Here is a 19,536-nt window from a genome sequence, read left to right as displayed (position 1 = left end):
AGCTGAGTTCTTCTCCTTTTTTAAATTGCAAAGTTGAACTGAATTTGGCCATTTTCTTAATCAGTTTGAAGTTATGAATGGTAAACCCCAAATAATGTCTTTAGAGTATTATGTTAAGTGAAATTACAAAGAAAGAAGACCTCTTTGGTTCTCTTTTACTCAGAATGGATTTTGTGTTCTACTGGCTACAGGGCAGCTAAGTTTGAGGTGATAAACAGTTTTACAGTTAGGACTTCCAGGTAACAAAGTTAGCACCCTGCAGTATAATTCCTAAATATAGAAAGAAACACAAGAGCTAAACACTTTTTTTGGTATATGCTTTTCTTTCTTCATTCTTCCCTGATGCTCTAATAAATATTCTTCCAAAATGATGAGAACATGTCTTTGAATTTTGTTTTATTTTTATTTTAAATGTAGAGATAGCATTAGGAGTTGCTGAGTTTTATTTTTCTTGCTTCTTTATTTATAGCCTCTGACTGGTTAAGAAAGAAACATATGGTTTTGCCATTAATCCTACCAGCATTACATGCTGCTGTTTGTCACCTTTTATGCTCTGTTTACTGAATTTTTCACTCTTTAATTTTCCTCTCCAGGGCTTTCAGTGTTGAACCAAAATATATAATTGTCTTCCCTAGCATGTTTTTTTTTTTTTTAAAACAATGCTTCACAGAGTGGAAGGCCTAGCAAATGTGGCATTTTCTTTATGTTCATTAGATTTACTTTGTAACTCTTTGTAACATTAAAGTTTCATTAATTTCCCTGTCTTTTACCTGGTTAGTAATTGGTAATCACAAAAATATGATGGACTATTGATTAACATGAAACTGACATGAAAAATATGAAGCAGAGGGGAAAATTGTTATAAATATTACATTTGTGGATATGAGAAAAAAAATGGACGTGGATTTCTCTCCCAGGACATTGCAGATACTGTTTATCGAAAAGTGGTATGTGGTTCTGGTGCATTTGTAGCCAGTTCTCTTACCACTTGCCCTCTTCCAAGACTTCAGATGAGGCAAAGGCCCTCTCCTAGTCTCTCCAGAATCTTCCTTGGCCTTTTTGTGGAACTCGTCATGAAAGACCACACCTGCAGATGAACCAGCTACCACTTTTCACAAGTGACATGACACACATATAAAGAAATAACATTTGTAAAAACATTTGATTTTACATTCAGTAAAAAATAGTCTTAAGAGATAAATAGAATTAGCACAGTTCTTAAACAAAAAAAGGAAATGAATGAACCGGGTAAATGAAAACAAGGCAATACAGTGTATGAATGGGAACATGGAAAACATTTAATTTTGCCAGTAATCAAAGAGTTAAAGACAGCAATATTGTTTAATTTATACATATTAAATTATCTGGAAGGAGAACCAAACACAATAGTCTGGTGAAAGTGTAGAATTCTACATTGCTGGTGACAGTGTAAATTGGTGCTATGATACTTTTTGAGGATGATTTAGTAACATATTTTAAAGGCCACAAGATTTTTCAGAACTTTTGCAGTCAAATGCTCTACCACTGAGTTATACCCCCACACCTCAGATTTTTCATATCTTTTGATTTAAGATAAATTTCTAGAAGTAGAATGATTAAGGAATTAAATCCCCCTGATGGGAAAGACTATATATGTAGATGTTCATTGTGGCATCATTCATGACAGTAAAATACTGGAAGTAAGTTAAACCGCATCTTCTTGATCTGGCCATGTGTAGCAACATGGATGGAACTTGAGGGTGTTATGCTGAGTGAAATAAGTCAGGCAGAGAAGGACGGATACCATATATTTGCACGTATAGGAGGATTAGGAGGAACTTAACCGAGGACCATGGAGGAGAAGAAGGGGAAAAATAGTGGGGTAGAGGGAGGGAGGCAAACCATGAGAGACTCTTGAATGCTGAGAACAAACTGAAGGCTTATAGTGGGCGGTGGGGAAGGGGGGTGATGGGCATGGAGGGACGGCATTTGGGATGAGCACTGAGTGTTATATGTAAACCAACTTGACAATAAACTATTTAAAAAAAATACTGGAAGTAAGTGATATCCAACAGTACAGGAATACTTAAGTAAATACTAATGTTTCAGCATGTTGAAACATTGTTGAGTTAAACAAAATGGTAAATTTAAGGGTAAGTAGCATCATAGAATGGTGCTTGGTATATAATGTTGCATGAAAGAATTTGGAATTACATCTATGATGAGTATAACTCTAAAATTATTCATGGGCTACTTGCAGAAGAAATAGGAAATAAATAAAACATAATTATTGAGTGTGGTGGCATTTAGATTAATGAAAAAATTTTGTTTCTGCGATAAAATAGATTCCAGATATATTTTTGGAATAGTGAATATTTTCATCTTCCTTTCCCATCAATAATCCCTGCCTCAACCCTTTGGGAAGCAAGGGCTAAGAACTAGATCAAGAAACATATTGGCTTTGCACATGAGCTGGGAATATTTAGATACCAGGAAAGAGGAAAGGATAAATTAGGAGTAGTCCTTTTTATTTTATTTATTTTTTTTGGAGTAATTTTTACACCCAACATGGGGCTCAAACTCATGACCCTAGGATGAAGAGTTGCATGCTCTGCAGACCGAACCAGCCAGGCACCTATAGGAAGAGTCCTTTTTCATATTTTTTCCTACTTGATTGTGTTCATTTTACTACCCACTGCCATATCACCAGGGTCTTTAAGAAGCAGTATGCCATAATAGACTTAACGTAGGTTTTAGGTCAGAAGGCCGAGTTCAAGTTCGGACTCTATCGCTTGTTGGCTATGTGACAAATAATGTAACTTATTCAGCTTTTCTTGGTTGTAAAAGTGTTGGGATAATTGATTGAGACAGTATATATATAAAATGTTTTCCCAGTATACAGTTCTATGCAAGTATTGTTACTGTTTTTGTTAAGCTTGTTTGTTAAGCTTTGTTGAAATAGGAAAACGAGATATAATTAGCAGACTGAATTTAATGGATGCTCAGAATATTTCTGAAAGTTTTTTTTTTTCTCTTTCTTTTACAGGGATCTTTTATTTAGCCAGATGTATGACAAATTAAGTGAGAATTCAGTGGCTAAAGGAGTGTTTTTGGAGTGCCTTGAGCCTTATATTTTAAGTGACAAATTGGTGGGGATGACCCCCCAGGTAATGAAAGACTTGATTGTTCATTTCCAAGATAAGAAGTTAATGGAAAATGTGGAAGCTCTTATTGTACATATGGATATCACCAGCCTAGATATTCAGCAGGTGAGTTTATAGAAAATTTACTAATACATGGAATAAACAACATTCCTCTATTGATTATACTTACCTGACTGACTGGGCCTCACTGTGCCTTCTATCAACCCCAGTTGTTTACTGAACACTTTTGCTAAGGTGTCTCTTAAACTTGTCTTTGTCAATATTTCTTAGGAAGGTTGTTTAATGAAAGTTAGATTATGAACTCTTGCAAGCCAGTAGTCTTCTATGTCTTTGACATCCCCCGGAGCACTTAGCATAAAGTTTACATATGGTAGTTGCTCAATAAATGCTTACTGACTGATCCTTCTTCATCTGTTTATTCACTAGTACATTTTTCATCCTGCAAGTGAATTTCAACTATGAGTACTTACATGCAAATAATAGAATATTTTTACTTCTAAGAGTATTCTGCCCTTTTTCAGAAGCTACTTTATATGTCCAGAGTTGATAACTTTCATACATTGAGTTTTGAAATGCAGAACACAGTATAAGAAGCAAATTACAGGATGTCTTAGCTTGATCAGCCAGCCCATTGTTTGATAATCTACCCCCAAGAATATCTGAGGTGTCTAAGTAAGTTTTCAGTCCGAAATTGAGGAGCTTTATATATATATTTTGGCCTTAGACATTTCACTCTTAACTCTTCAGTTCCGTATTAGTCCCAGTAATGAGCATGCTGCTTCTGCAAAGGTGCAAGGTGCTAATAAGTAAATAAACCTATTGAGCTAAAATATGAGGACTTAAAGATCTTTGGCCAAAAGTACTTTTTTTTTTTTTTTAAATGTTTTATTTATTTCTAGGAGAGAGAGAGAGAGAGACAGCGTGAGCAGGGGAGGGTCAGAGAGAGAGGGAGTCACAGACTGAAACAGGCTCCAGGCTCTGAGCTGGCAGTCAGCACAGAGCCCGATGCGGGGCTCGAACCCACGAACCGCGAGATCATGACCTGAGCGAAAGTCGTACGCTTAACCGACTAAGCCACCCAGGCGCCCCCAAAAGTACTTTTTTAAAAGGTGTAAAATCACACAGAAATGAAGGGCTTGGAGAAATGGTTATTGTTTTCTTCTTGGAAGCTCTTTATGAAAGGCTGTGAGTTTGCAAAGTAAAGCCAGATCCTCTTTTATGTATGCCTTTGGGTTGTATGGGTAATTTGGCAGAATCTTCATGTCGGATAATAGTTAAAGTGATTTGAGAGCATGTTATCAATCTAGTTTGATTTGCCCGTCACCAGTGTAAGAAATTTCTCATTTCTTGTCTTCCCAATATTTTTAGCTTTCCCTAAACACTATGTAAATATGCTCTAGTGTTTTTTATGTTAAAATAACAATTAAAAAAAAAAACTCTTCAGTTTTCCTGTCTCCATACCAAGCCGTCTTTCCTTCTTCCCTGTAGGTTACTGCCCCGTGTCACTCTTCCTAGTCACAGCCGGATGTCTTGAAAGTGTCATCTAGATTGTACTTCCATTTTTCCCACATACTAAGAAGTCTTCAACCTTGCTTTCAGTGGAGTCAGCTATGCCCTCCATATTCACTATATCAAGTCCTATTTTCCACATTTTACTTACTCATTTGTTATTAATTCAAGGGGCACTGATTGTCAGGTTCCAAGGATGCTTCAGTGGACCCTAGAGCTGACAGTGCTTATCCTCTCGGAGGCTTACATTTTAGCAAAAAAGTTTGACGACAAACAGATGAACCAAAAGTTTATGTGTTATGTTAAGTCGAATAAGTATTATGTTAAAAGTCAAACAGTCAATATGGCAGAGGATGTGAAGCTGCCTTAGATTGGTTAACTGTAGAAGATCTCCCTAAGGAAGTCACATTGAGTCTGGAATCTGACAAGAAGGAATCGGCAATTCAGAGATCTTGGAGAAGATTGTTCTAGGCAAAAACAACAGCTAATGCCCCCTGTACCCCCCCAAAAAGTCTTGATGTTGAAGTTAATGTAAAAGACAAACAGACTTGGAGCTTGGTTGAAAGAGAGAGGTAGTCCCTTCAGGGCAAGGTACAGATTTTTTCCATTTTATTCTGAGTGCTCTGGGAAATCATTAAACGGTTTTAAGCAAGATGACTGGTTTATTTAGGGATAACAGAATGAAGGTGGCCCAGACCAGAAGTAAGATTAATCAGACACTGGTCCAAGAGGTGGTTCTGTCCAGAGATGGTTGCAGTGAGATGGAGAGAGATGGCCTGAATTTGAATATGTTTTGGCAGTAGAATTGATTTGCTGATGAATTGTATGCAAGAGTGTAGAAGTGTGGGAGAGAAAGAATTTAAGGATGACACTTAGTTTTTTTGACTTGAGATAAATGCGGGTAGTGATTCCTCTAAGAAGATTGCAAGACTGGATAGGTCAACGTTTGAGAGACAAAATCAGGAGTTCCATTTTTATTTTGAGGTACCTATTAGACATTCAGGTGAAGATACCAAGTGGTTAGATATAAGGGTCAGAGGGGAAGCTAGGGGTGAAGCAGTAAATGTGTTAATCATCAGGACAGAGATATACTATCACAGCACTGGCTGACAGGGAGGGTACTGAGAGAAGAGAAGAGGTCCCAGAACATCCCTCAGTCTCAAAAGACTCTCCTATGACACCTCACTTCTGTTTTTCCTCTTAATTCTCTGGCTGCTCCTTATCATTCTCCTTTGCCAACCTCTGCTCTTCTTCAGCCCTCTTCGCTTGTCCCTCTGGAGTGTAACTCTCATAGGAACAGAATATAGAGTACTATACACTGCAAGTCATCACTGTTCCTCTTCTAATATTTTCTCAGATCAGTTCTCTCCATCCTTAAACACTTCAAGCTTCTTTCTACCTTAGACCTTCATCCTTACTGCTTCAGCCTTCATAGTCCCTAGATTTCATCTCTGCTTTTGCCTCATATTATATGCATCCTTTAGTCCTAACTTAAATATTGCTTCCTCAGGGATGACCTGAATTCGCTAGAGCACGTTAAGTTGTTTTGTAACACATCACATTTGTAAATGAATTATTAGTGTAATTGAGTAACTTCCCCAGGCGTAACTCCCATACCATTTTGTGCCCCTCCCTTCTTTTATTTAGTGTCCAAAATGAACAGTAGTTCTGTAAGGGTAGAGACTAAGTCTGGATTTGTCTGGTCTATCACTTTATCTCTGATGCCCAGGAGTGGGCCTGAATATAGGTGTTCAGTAAATAATTTGTAGAGCTATTGATGAAGGGTAAAATGAGTATGGAAAGGGGGAGAATGGAGAAAAAAATAGACTTTGGGGATATTTGAAAGTGACCATTGTACAATTAAAACTAGTATGGAACTGTGTAGCAACATGGATGGACCTTGAGGGTTTATGCTGAGCGAAATAAGTCAGGCAGAGAAGGACAAATATCATATGTTTGCACGTTTAGGAGGATTAGGAGGAACTTGACGGAGGAACAAGGGGGAGAAGAAGGGCAGAAATGGTGGGGGAAAGGGAGAGAGGCAAACCATGAGAGACTCTTGAATGCTGACAAAAACTGAGGACTGATGGATGTGGGGGGGAGGGGGGTGGGCATGGAGGAGGGCACTTTGGGGATGAGCACTGAGTGTTATGTAGAAACTAATTTGACAATAAACTATTTGTAAAAAAAAAAAAAAAAACTAGTATGGAACCTACAACAGCTGTTACCCTGACATTGTGTTTGAGTGCTGTTGACCCTTGAACAACATGATTTTGAACTACACAGGTATATTTATATGTGGGCTTTTTTCAATAAATACAAGCCCAGTACCATAAACGTATTTCTTCCTCTTTGTAATTTTATTAATAATATTTTTTCTCTATCTTTATTGTAAGAGTATAGAATATAATTCATATAACATACGAAACAGGTGTTACTCAACTATGTTATCAGTAAGGCTTCAGGTCAACTCTAGGCTACTGATAGTTGAGTTGTGGGGGGTTAAAATTATATACAGGTTTTTTTGCGGACGTGAAGAGGGGTTAATGCCCCTAACCTCCATATTCTTCAGGGGTTAACTGTACTTCAGTTTTTTTCAGAGAAGGACTAAGAAAAATTAGGGAAGAGAATTCAAGATCTTCTCCATTGTTAGAGCTTTAAGGAAAATAATTGGTGAGATTTACTGAATTGCACGGAACAAGCAACTCTTCTTTTTACAGGTAGTTCTCATGTGTTGGGAAAATCGTCTGTATGATGCTATGATCTATGTTTACAACAGAGGCATGAATGAATTTATTAGTCCAATGGAGGTAAGATATTTCCTAACTTGGACACATATTTATTTAACATTGCCCATGAATGGCTTTTTTCCTATTAATTTGTTTTGAATAATTCAGATTCTGTTTTCATCCAATCATTGTTTAATTTCTTATAGATTTATTATTAGATTTGCACCCATTTTAGCTTGGGACGTTAGGTGACCTTGAATTTCGTACCTTCTGCCATTGCTTTCTTTTTTGTCTGCTTAAGTAGGTATTTAAATCCTAGGGAACAATAGATAAAAGTACCTGCCTGATAGACTAATTTTTTTAAATGAATTTTTGATATTATAGTAAGTTTTCCAAAAGGTATAAAATATTTATATACTTATTGTGTGTAGTAAATGGACTATTGAGAAATATTATTTGTAGATATATTGCGCCGGGGGAAGGTCCTGATAATGGTGGAAGATCTTTGTTAATTGCTGTTTTCCTTTTTCCAGTTTAGCACTTAACAGCATTCATTATAATTTATTCTTCTTACCACTAAAAAGCATTTGGGCTTATTTTAAAAAGAACCAAATGCCATATCCATCTTGTTATTTGCCTTAAATTGAGGACAGAATTGTAGATAATGGATTGTGGATGTATGTAGCACTCTGCCAGCCCATTGTTTTATTACATTGACTAATTACCTGGCCCAGAAGAGCCAGGCATCTGTGGAAGGCATCCTGTCAACTCTCCCTTCCCCCCACCCCCATATTTAATGGCTATCCAGAACTGTCTTCGGTATTAGTAAGTGAGCAGTTACTTTGTGATATTTCAGGTTTTCTTAAACACCCTCAGCTTCGTAGGTAGGTGAGTATCACTCTAATTGAAAACTCCAGTTATGGTTGTTCCTTTCTTCTCTTGGTCAATTTTTAAAACGTGCCCTCTTCCCCTGGTTTTGTGTCTAGTAAAGATTTTTTACACTTGAACATCTTTCAGCTGCTCTCCTCTGAAGTTCAGTACTTCCCTGGAAAGAGCTGTCAGCTGCCTCCTCAGTGAGGTCCAGGACCTCTCTGCAAGCAAAAAATGTCTTCTGTCTCATCTTAAACCACAGTTAGGAAGAATTAATGCGGTTTCTGTGGGATGCTCCAGTTGGGTGGTCTGTGGAGAGGAAGTCCCGAGAAATTTCCAGAGAATCCTGAGAGAGCGAGCCCCAGGCCATCAGAGGGTCCCCATTTGGGCCACAAGATGTGGGACATCCCAGTTATAAATGTGGGGCACTCTGATCACATGGGGCTGGTGGCACAGGTGGTGAAAGAATTCACCCAAGAAAGAAAAAGAGATAAAAGTTTACTGAATACACCGCAAAGGTGTGGTAGACAGGACAGCAAAGGAGAGGCAGCAGAGGTGAGTGGTGAGTGGCCACAGTTATACGGTGAAGTGAAGGAATATGGGACAAGTGGAATTTTCTCTTTTTTGGTAATTTTAGGAACTGTGCATGGTTATAATTGGTCAGTTAGGGCCTGTGGCTGTTTTGAGGTGGATCACTTAATGAATCTATTTGAATTGCTGTTTGCTTTCAGCTCCTTGGTCTTGGTCGCTGTGGGCCCTTTTACCTTGATCAGGTTTCCATTGCCCAAACCTGTTCTCTAAAAGCCGCCTCTACAATTTCTACCTTCTCTCAAAATAATCCTTAGAAACAGATTCTAAATTCAGTATTCTATGATGATAAAAATGATTGCTGGGTTTTTGTTATTGTTGCTTTTTAAGTGTGTGTGTGTGTGTGTGTGTGTGTGTGTGTTAATCCTCAAAATCTGTACAAATATAAATTTGCATTTATATCTGTACATCTCATATGGACTGTGGGCTATAAAGGTTGCCTTGTTTTAAGAGAAGTTTTCAAGCTTAATGGTTTCTAGAAAGAGCTTGGTATTATTAAATAGTCATTTGGAGAGTTTTAGCAATGGGAGGTTAGGTGCATTCTGTGATTCCTTATTTGTAATTTTCTGCCTACAAGGAAATCACTTGCCATTATTTAAAGTTTATTTTAGTACTTAAAGAGGGTTAAATTAAAAGGTCTCCTGCCTCTTGAAAATTTCTAGATTTTCTGGAATGACAGTGTCATCACGTTTGAGATGACTACCAGGGTCTCTGAAATCTTTCCTTAGTTCTAGCTGTGCCTGCTTCTGAGGTAAAAATAGTGCCTTGTGTTGGGAGGAAAAGCTTTTCCTCTAGGAATTTAGGTCCCAGTGGTGGGAAGAGGGCTGCAGATTAACTGACAAAAGACAGATTAACTGGAGAAAAGGTTTATTCACACAAGTACTGGGAGCACTTAGTAATGAGTACTTTACTGAATAGCCAGAACTAAAGGTTTATACACCTGTTTAACGAAATATTGGGTAGTGGGGAGGGAGGGATTTAGGGCTTCCCTGGGAAAATATGGATGGCTTTTTTGGGCTAACGAACAGTGTGATTTGCAGGTCACAGTGCTAAGGGTCTGTCCTGTCCCAAACAGGAAACTCCCTCTTAGGAAGGGGCCAGTGTAGCTTCAGCATTAATCTTACAGTGTTTAAGTTCAGATAATGTTTCCTTTTGCATCTGGTGGTGTTCAGATGTTTTCAGTTTAAAGTAATCTTCATTGCCATTTTGGTGGGGTGTTAATCCCTTCACTTTTATTTTTAAATAAAGCATTTTGAGGAACCTAAGGATATTTTATATCAGCAATTACAACTCAGCAAAGACCTTCACCTAACTGGTATTTACTAAATGGTTTCTTTCAATGAGGAATATGATAACAGTTGTTTCCTAGTGATTCTTCAATAATAGTTTGTGTCCACATTAAAAGTATTTATATTTAATCTCAAGAGCAAATAACTGGTTCAGAGAAAGGTGATTAATAGTGTAAGATTCTTGGTTATGTTTTTGAAAAAATAATTTTTGAAAAAGTGATGGTTATTGTTTTAATTTTAATGCAGAAACTTTTCAGAGTCATTTCTCCTCCTCTGAATGCTGGAAGAACACTAACAGGTATTTTCTAAGTCTTATTTTTTTCCCTCTTTTTTCTATTTTAAGATATTTAAATTCCATAAAATTCAATTTTGTGTGTGCAGTATGAATTTTGATAATTGTATAAAATCATATGATCACCACCATAATCAAACTGTAGAAGGAGCTAAAGTTCCTTCACACTAAAAAGTTTCCTCCTGCCCTTGGTACTCAAGCTTTTCCCCCAGGCTGATCTCCAGGCAATCACTGATCTCCTTTCTGTCATTACATTTCTTGTAAATGGACTCATACAGTGGGTGAACTTTGGTGTTTTATTTCTTTCACTTAGCTTTGTTTCTTTGCTCTCACTTCACTTGTATGTAGAGATACGTCCATGTTGTTGCATGTGTTAATATTTTGTTTGCTTTTACTTCTGAGCAGTATCTCATGGGTTGGATATACTGTCAGTCAATTATTTATTCACCAGATGATGAACATTTGAGTTGCTCACAATTTGGAGCTATTCTAAGCAATGCTGTTACAATATTAGTGAACAAGTTTTGTTTCTAATTAAACTTTTTCTTATGAGGAAATCATAGAGTCACGTGCAGTTGTAAGAAATAAGAGATCGTATATCCTCTTTACCCAGTTTCCTCCAGTGATAACACCTTGCAAAACAAAAGCACAATATTGCAAGTGGACATTCACATTGATAAAGTCAAGATACAGTTTTATTACCACAGGTATCCCTTACATTGCCTTTTCCCCTCATCACCCTTAGATATGAATAAGTTTTTGAGTGGGCATATGTGTTTATTTTGCTTGGGCATCTACCTAATATTGGATTGGATAGGTTATATGTAAATACATGTTTTACTTCTAAGGTACTGCTGTTTGGTTTTTCAGCATGACTACACCATTTTGCATTTCTCTCAGCAATGTATGAGAGTTCCAGTTGCTCCATACCCTTGCAAGCACTTGGTACTGTCAGTCTGTAAATCTTTGAAAAATTTTAGCCATTCTAGTAGTGTATAATGGTATGTCATTGTGACATTTTTGTATTTACTTATTTTTAATTAAAAATTTTTAATATTATTCAATATTAAATATTTATTTATATTTAAAAGAGAGAGAGAGACAGAGTGAGAGCACAAGTAGGGGAAGGGCAGAGAGAGATGGAGACAGAATCTGAAGTAGGCTCCAGTCCCTCATCTGTCAGCACAGAGCCTGATGCAGGGCTCGAACTCACATGCAGTGACATCATGACCTGAGTTGAAGTCAGATGCTTAACCAACTGAGCCACCCAGGTGCCTCTATTTATTTATTTTAAATGTTTATTATTTTGAGGGAGAGAGAGAGGGTGAGGACAGAGAGAGAGGGAGAAAGAATTCTAAGCAGGCTCCATGCCATCAGTACTTAGAGCCTGATGTAGGGCATAATCATGAGATTATGACCTGAGCTGAAATCAAGAGTTGGAATCTTAATTGACTGAGCCACCCAGGAGCCCCTCACTGTGATTTTATTTTTTATTTCACCGATGGTTAGTGAAAAACCCAATGGTTAGTGATGCTGAACATCTTTTCACGTGCTCTTGCCCATACACACACACACACACACACACACACACACTATATATAATGTGTCTGTGTGTATGTATATATATCTCTAAAATTTTTTTAACTGGTTAAATCTTTAGCATTTTTTTGGAATTAGGAAAGAGGCATTCTTGAAGTTCATATTAGTGGGTTATAAGAGTTTCAAGTGAGTGAACTCCCCATAGAGCCTGTGAGTTTTTTATGTACGCTGGATACAAAACTCTATAACCCCTTGTTACATTCCATTGATCTGCATGTCTATAATATACGGTCTTGATTATTGTAGCTTTATAGTAAGTCTTGAAATCAGGTAACTTAAATCTTCCAACTTTTTCTTTCTTATAATTGGTGTGGCTGGTCTAGATCCTTTGGCTTTACATATAAACTCTAAAAGCAATTCATCAGTTTCTTTTAAAAAACAGAATTTTATTTGGGATTGCATTGACTCTATAGATTAATTTGGGGCAGATTGCCATCTTAACACTATTGAGTCTTAATGAATATGATATGTTTCTCCATTTATTTTGATCTTTTTTTTTTTTTTAAATTTTTAATGTTTTATTTATATGTAGGAGAGAGAGAGAGAGCGTGAGCAGGGGAGGGTCAGAGAGAGAGGGAGTCACAGACTGAAACAGGCTCCAGGCTCTGAGCTGGCAGTCAGCACAGAGCCCGACGCGGGGCTCGAACCCACGAACCGCGAGATCATGACCTAAGCGAAAGTCGGACGCTTAACCGACTAAGCCACCCAGGCGCCCCTATTTTGATCTTTTAAAGTCAGTTTGGTTTCCCAATTTCTGCAAAACTGCAGCTGGGATTTTGCTAAGGATATTTTGAATCTGTAGATTAATTTGGGGTTTATTGCTGTCTTAACATCATTAAGTGTTTCAGTCTGTGAACATAGGATATCTTTCCACTTATTTAGGTCTTTTTTAATTTCTTTCACAATGTTTTGCATTTTTTCAGTGTATAAGTCATATACTTTTGTTAAATCTATTCCTATTTTACTAATTTTTATGCTATTATAAATGGAATTGGTTTTTTAATTTCATTTTTGGAATGTTCTTTGTGTGTGTGTAGAAATTGATTTTTGTATATTGATCTTGTATCCTTCATCCTTGCTGAATTCATCTGTTCTTATTTTTAGTGGATTCTTTATATATAAGATCATGTTATCTGTAAATAGAGATAGTTTTACTTATTTCTTTCTAATCTGAATGCCTTCTATTTCTTTTTTTCCCCCTAATTAGCTTGGTTAGAACCTCTAATGCAGTGTTGAACAAAGTGCAAAGAGTGAACTTGCTTATCTTTTTCTTGAACTAAGAGGAGGGGAGCATTCAATTTTCCATTATTAAATATGATGTGGATGGTGGGTTTTTCATAGATGGCCTTGTCAGTTTGAAGAAGTTTCTTTCTATTCCTAACCTGAGTGTTTTTAATATGAACGAATTGGATTTTGGGGTGCCTGGGTAGCTCAGTTGGTTAAGTGTCTTAGGCTCAGTCATGATCTCATGGTTCATGAGTTCAAGTGACACATTGGGCTCCATGATGATAGCACAGAGCTTGCTTGGGATTCTCTCTGTTCCTTTCTCTCTGCCCCTTCCCTACTGTGCTCTGTCTCCCTCTCAAAAAAACAAAACAAAACAAAAAAGCAAAAACAAAAAAAAACCCTGTAAAAGAATTGGGTTTTATCAAATGCTTTTTTCTGCATCTATTAATATAATCTTGGGAACTTTGTCCATTATGTGATCTATAAGATGTGGTTGATTTTTAAGCTCATCTTCCATTGTTGGGATAAATTCCAGTTGGTCATGGTATATACATCTTTTCTAGATGCTGCTGGATTCAGTTTGCTAGTGTTTTTTTTGAGGACTTTTATATCTTTATTTATAAAGGAGATTCTATAGTTTCTTTTCATTTTTTTTTTTCCTTGACCTAGTATCAAGTACACTTGATATCTTGGTATATTTTCCTCATTGAATGAGTTGGGAATGTTCTCTCTTTTGATCTTTGGAAGAGTGTATGAAGAACTGGTATTCTTTTTTTAAATATTTGGTAGAATTCATTAATGAAGCCTTGTGGGCCTATGATATTCTTTGTTGGAAGTTTTTTAAGTTTAGTCTCTGTGCTTGCTGTAGTATATTCAGTTTATCTATTTCATTTTCAATCATTTTGGTAGTTTGTGTATTTCTAGGAATTTTTCAATTTCATGTATCTTATTTGTTGGCGTATAGTTCTTACAGTATATTCTTGTAATTCTTTTTATTTTTTAAGGTCAGTAGTGATATCTCCTCTTTTATTCCACATTTGAGTAATTTGAGTCTTCCCTTGGTCTGTCTAACTAAAAGCTTGTCAATTTTGTTGGTCTTTTCAGAGAACCAGTTTTTATTTTATTGATTTTTAAAATTATTTTCCTTTCATCTTTCATTTATTTCAGCTTTAATCTTGAATATTTACTTCATCTTACTTTGGGTTTGATCGCTTTTTTTTTTCTTTTTTTAGCTTTTTGGTGTAGAAGTTTAGTGACTTGAAATCTTTGTTTCTTTTTTTTTTAAATAGGTGTTTACAGTTACAACTATTCCTCTAAGTAATGCGTTAGCTGCATCCCATAAATTTTGGTATGTTTTTGTCTTTCTTTTTGTTCATCTCAGAGTATTTGCTAATTTTCCTTGTGATACTGGTTACTTAAAAGTATGTTACTTAATTTCAACATATTTGTGATTTTCTTACATTTCCTTCTGATACTGATATCTGATTTTATTCCATTGTGGTCAGAGAACATAGTTTGTATGGCTTCTATATTTTTAAGTTTTTTGAGACTTATTTTATATCCTAACATCAGGTCTATTCTGGAGAATGTTCCATGTGCACTTGAAAATAATGTGTTGAATATGTTTTGTTGTTGAGTGGAATGTTCTGTGGGTATCCGTTAGGTCTAGTTGGCTTTGCTTATGTTTAGATTTTTATTTCCTGTTCATCTTCTGCTAATTGTCCTATCCGTTATTGAAAGTAGATCCATGAACTCTCCAAGTATTACTGTTGAATTGCTTATTTCTTATTTTAAGTCTATCAGTTTGCTTCATTTCATTTTGGAAATTTCAGTGCTCCAGGAGGCAGTTTATAATTCTATCTTAAACTTCACTTCCTGCTTATGTAGAGCCTCAGAGTCAGCCATGAGTAGATTAGGGCCTTTTCAGGCCTTTCCTGGCTATGTGTGTAACCCTGTACGTGGGCATGTCATTCTAGAGTTCTGGAAATATGTTGGGACTTTTGAAAGCTACCTGCAGACTCCCATTCTCCAATTTCTTCTTTTAAGTTTTTTATTGAGTTTATTAGTTGATTCTGGTAGTACTACCTCTGGCATTTGTAAAGTTAAACTGTTGCAATGATTGATTTTGACAGATGCCCTGTGGGAGAATAGTGCTGTTTGTACCAAGTAAGCTCTGAGTCAGGACAAAAAGAGGCAAGCCTTGAAAATGGAGCTTTTAAGTGAGCTGCCATATAGGTCACATAGTTAAAATTCTCTGAGGGTGAGGCGTTGGGCAAGCTTCCAGCCCATTTTGTCCCCTTAAGTGGCCACTAGGTTGCTGATTTGCATAACGCAAATTGGTTGGTTTTCAGAACTCTGGTAAACCTGGGGAAAGTGGGATGGGATGAGGTAAAATTCAAATGCCACAAAGCTGACAGAAATGAAGAATGCTTTTGATGGGCTAGTTAATAGACTGGATATAGCTGAGGAAAGAATCTCTGAGGTTGAGGACATAACAGAAAAGTTAAAAAAAAAAACAACCCAAAACCCGAAAAGCCAAGAGAGAGAAGACTGCAAAAAGCAGAAGGGAACATCTAAGGCCTGTGGGACAACTACAGAAGGTATTACTTAGACATAATGGGACTATCAGAGGGAGAAGAAAGAAAGGACCAGAAGCAGCATTTGAAGCAATAATAACTGAGGATTTCCCCAAATTAATGTCAGACATCAAACCACAGATCCAGGAGAACACCAAGTACGATAAACAACAGCAAAAATCCACACCTCAGCATATTATACTTAAACTGCAGAAAGTAAAAGATAGAGATTCTGAAAGAGGCCACAGGGAAAAAGAACCTTACTTGCAAAGGAGCCAAAATGAGAATGACCTCCAACTTCTTAGAAACCATGCAATAAAGAAGAGAGTGGAGTAAATATTTAAAGTGTTAGGAACAAATATTTAACATGTTTAAAGAAAAATCCATCAACATAGAATTTTGTTTCCTGTAAAATTATCCTTCAAAAGTGAAGGGGAAATAGACTTTCTAAGACAAACCAAAATTGAGGGAATTTGTTGCCCGTAGCCCTATCTCATAAGAAATATTAATAGACGATCTTTACAGAGAAAGAAAATAATATAGATAAGAAACTCAAATTCATAAAAGAAGCATCAGAATAACTGAAGGTAAAACAAAAACTTTCATTTTTCTTATTCTTTTTTCCAAAGAATTGTGGAGCTTACTGTATAGAACTACTTTTCAGAATGCCATCATTGCCACTAATTATTATTGGTCTACAGCTATTGATTCCATCAGGTCTCTGGATCGGCATCCAAATACAGAACCTTATGCAGCAGCAATATGCGTGCTGCTCCCAGTGTGCAGTGGGGAGTTTTACACGAGTTTAACTTGAACAGAGCTTGGGAAACAGGGATGTAAAGGAGAGCAGTTCCAGTGCCACTAATGCAACATAAAAGCGACACCACCACAGTGTCAGACAGGCAAATGAGAGCACATGTCCTTCTGGGCTCTATGGTACACCAAAATTTGAAGCACAGTTTCCAGAAAAAACAAACCATAACAAAACAAAACAAAACATGTTTCTCCCCCGCCTCCCATCGTTGTTTTATGGATCTGGAAGCTTTGTGTTGCACGTAGAAAAAAATTTCTGAAATTGATTTCACAGAGGAGAAGAGGACAGGGAATGGACTTGATTCTTGCCCTGCCCTGACATTCACTAGACATGGGTGGGAGAGGGAGTTTCAGCTCTCTGCAAAAAACATTGGCCTTTGGGGGGACAGACATGCATGGCTGTTAGTGTCCTTTGCTAATTTGGTCTGCAGAGACCTGGGCTTTGTGAGGGAATGATCTTCCTTCCTCAGGAGGAAACTTAGTTGACAAGCAGGGAAACTGATGTGCAGATAAAATGCAACCTGATTCCCCTCTAACCAGCTACTGCTGAGGACTCCAGACTTTTTACTGAAAAAACAAGGCTGCTTCAGTGGTGCTCAGTCTTTTCAAAGACAATGGGATGTCAGCCAACATCTAGAGGAATGAGTGTAGCCCCAGAACTCTGTGGTCCAGCAGAAAAACCAAGAGCTTAGCCCCAACAGTAGTTTCCAGAAACATACCCCCCAATTTTCATAGTATGTACCCCAACTTTTCCAAGCTGCTTTGCCAGGAGCCTCTGCAAATGGCATCTTCTGGTCGTGAAGCCAAGGTATGCTGCATGTTGAGGCCTGGACTGCAATCCTGGGGTGTAATTGAAGGGGCGTCGTCTACTCTTAAGCCAGCTGAGGTCAGGAACCCACTCCCCTGCTTCCTTCCAAACACAGCATATACAGACCACTCCACCAAGCAAGGAGATTCAAGCAGCTTGGCTCAAGAAGAACTCTGTTTTTCTTATTCTTAATTGACCTATCAGGTAATAGTTCAAGATAATGATAGCAACAATGTATTTGATTATGTGTGTACTGATGCTGTGTGTTTTATGTTTATGTATAAATGAAATGAATGGCAGCAAGAACACAAGGCACAGGAGAAAGGAATTAAGAGTATTTTGTTAGTGTAAGATTCTTATGGTACCTGTGAAGCAGTATAGTGTTACTTGGAAGTAGATTTGGATTGTAAATCTGTTTGGATTGTAAATCATTAGTAAATCTATGTTGCAAACTTGAGAGCAGCAACTAAAAAAATATGTATAATTGATACACTAGGAAAATGGAAAAACAGAATTATATAAAATGCTCAGTTAAAACTTTAAAAGGCAGAAAAAGTGTTGAAGACAAAATAGGAATAAAGAATAAGGACAAGAAATAGAAAACAGTAAAATATGGTAGACATTAATCCGACTATATCAGCAATCATTTAAAAGTTGATAGTCTAAAATACCAATTAAAAGAAAGGGATTATTATAAAGGATCAAAAAATAAGACTCAACTAAAAGTTGTATATAAGAAACATTTTATTATTTTCAATTTAAATTTTAGTTAACATACAGTATATTATTGGTTTGAGGAGTAGAATTCAGTGAATCATCACTTACGTACAATACTCAGTGCTCATCACAGGTGCCCTCCTTAAAACCCATGACCCATCTAGCCCATCTTCCACCCACCTCCCTCCGTCAACCCTATTTGTTTTCTATCATTAAGAGTCTCTTGTGGTTTGTTTGTCTCATTTTGTTTCTTCCCCCACCTTCCCATATGTTCATCTGTTTTGTTTCTTAAATTCCACATGTGAGTTCAATCATATGATATTTTTCTTTCTTTCATTGACTTATTTCGCATAGTATTATACATTCTGGTTCCATTCACATTGTTGCAAATGGCAAGATTTCATTCTTTTTGATGACTGAGTAATATTCCATCATACACACACCACACACACACACACACACACACACACACACACACACACACACACACACATCTACCCACCCACCCACCCCCCACGTCTTTATCCATTCATCAGTTGATGGACATTTGGGCTCTTTTCCATAGTATGGCTATTGTTGATAATGTTGCTGTAAAAATCGAGGTGCCGGTACCCCTTTGAATCTGTATTATTTTATCCTTTGGGTGAATACCTAGTAGTACAATTGCTGAACCATAGGGTAGTTCTGATCTTAGATTTTTTAGAACCTCCATACTTGTCTCCAGAGTGACGGCACTAGCTTGCATTCCCACCAGCAGTGCAAGAGGACTCCCCTTTGTCCATATCCTCACCAACACCTATTGTTTCTTGTGTTACTAATTTTAGCCATTCTGACAGGTTTGAGGTGGTATGAAATTGTGGTTTTGATTTCTATTTCCCTGATGATGAGTGATGGTTAGCATCTTTTCATCATCTTTCAGCCATCTAGATGTTGTCTTCAGAAAAATATCTGTTCCTGTCTTTTGCCCATTTCTTCAATGGGTTATTTGTTTTTTGGGTGTTGAGTTTGTTAAGTTCTTTATATATTTTGGATGCTAACCCTTTATCGATACATCATTTGCAAATATCTTCTCCCATTCCATAAGCTGCCTTTTAGGTTTGTTGATTGTTTCCTTTTCATTGCAGAAGCTTTTTATTTATTTATTTTAAGTAATTTATATATTTATTGATGAGGTCCTAATAGTTCATGTTTGCTTTTGTTTCTCTTGCCTTCAGCGGTGTGTCTAGTAAGTTGCTCTGGCTGAGGTCAGGGAGGTTGCTGCCTATTTTCTCCTCTAGGATTTTTATGGTTTCCTGTCTCACATTTAGGTGTTTCATCCATTTTGAATTTATTTTTGTGTATGGTGTAAGAGAATGGTCTAGTTTCATTCTTCTGCA

The 19,536-nt window shown here is 37.0% G+C and overlaps 1 protein-coding gene across 5 annotated transcripts in view; it reads left to right on the top strand.

The window, feature by feature from the left end:
• The window catches only part of VPS8 (VPS8 subunit of CORVET complex), a 270,123-nt gene that overhangs the window by 90,129 nt on the left and 160,458 nt on the right, over window positions 1-19,536 (top strand). For all 5 annotated transcript variants that reach the window (XM_039241686.1, XM_039241684.1, XM_039241688.1 and 2 more), the window contains 3 exons: window positions 3,026-3,248; window positions 7,373-7,462; window positions 10,375-10,426. In XM_039241686.1, coding sequence (XP_039097617.1) covers window positions 3,026-3,248; window positions 7,373-7,462; window positions 10,375-10,426 — 365 coding nt within the window. The remainder of the gene's footprint in view (window positions 1-3,025; window positions 3,249-7,372; window positions 7,463-10,374; window positions 10,427-19,536) is intronic.

Source organism: Hyaena hyaena, unplaced genomic scaffold, assembly GCF_003009895.1.
Source record: "Hyaena hyaena isolate Hyena2069 unplaced genomic scaffold, ASM300989v1 scaffold_199, whole genome shotgun sequence".
Lineage (NCBI taxonomy): Eukaryota > Metazoa > Chordata > Mammalia > Carnivora > Hyaenidae > Hyaena > Hyaena hyaena.
The sequence above is the reverse complement of the archived record's forward strand: the minus strand, read 5'-3'. Positions and strand labels throughout refer to the sequence as shown.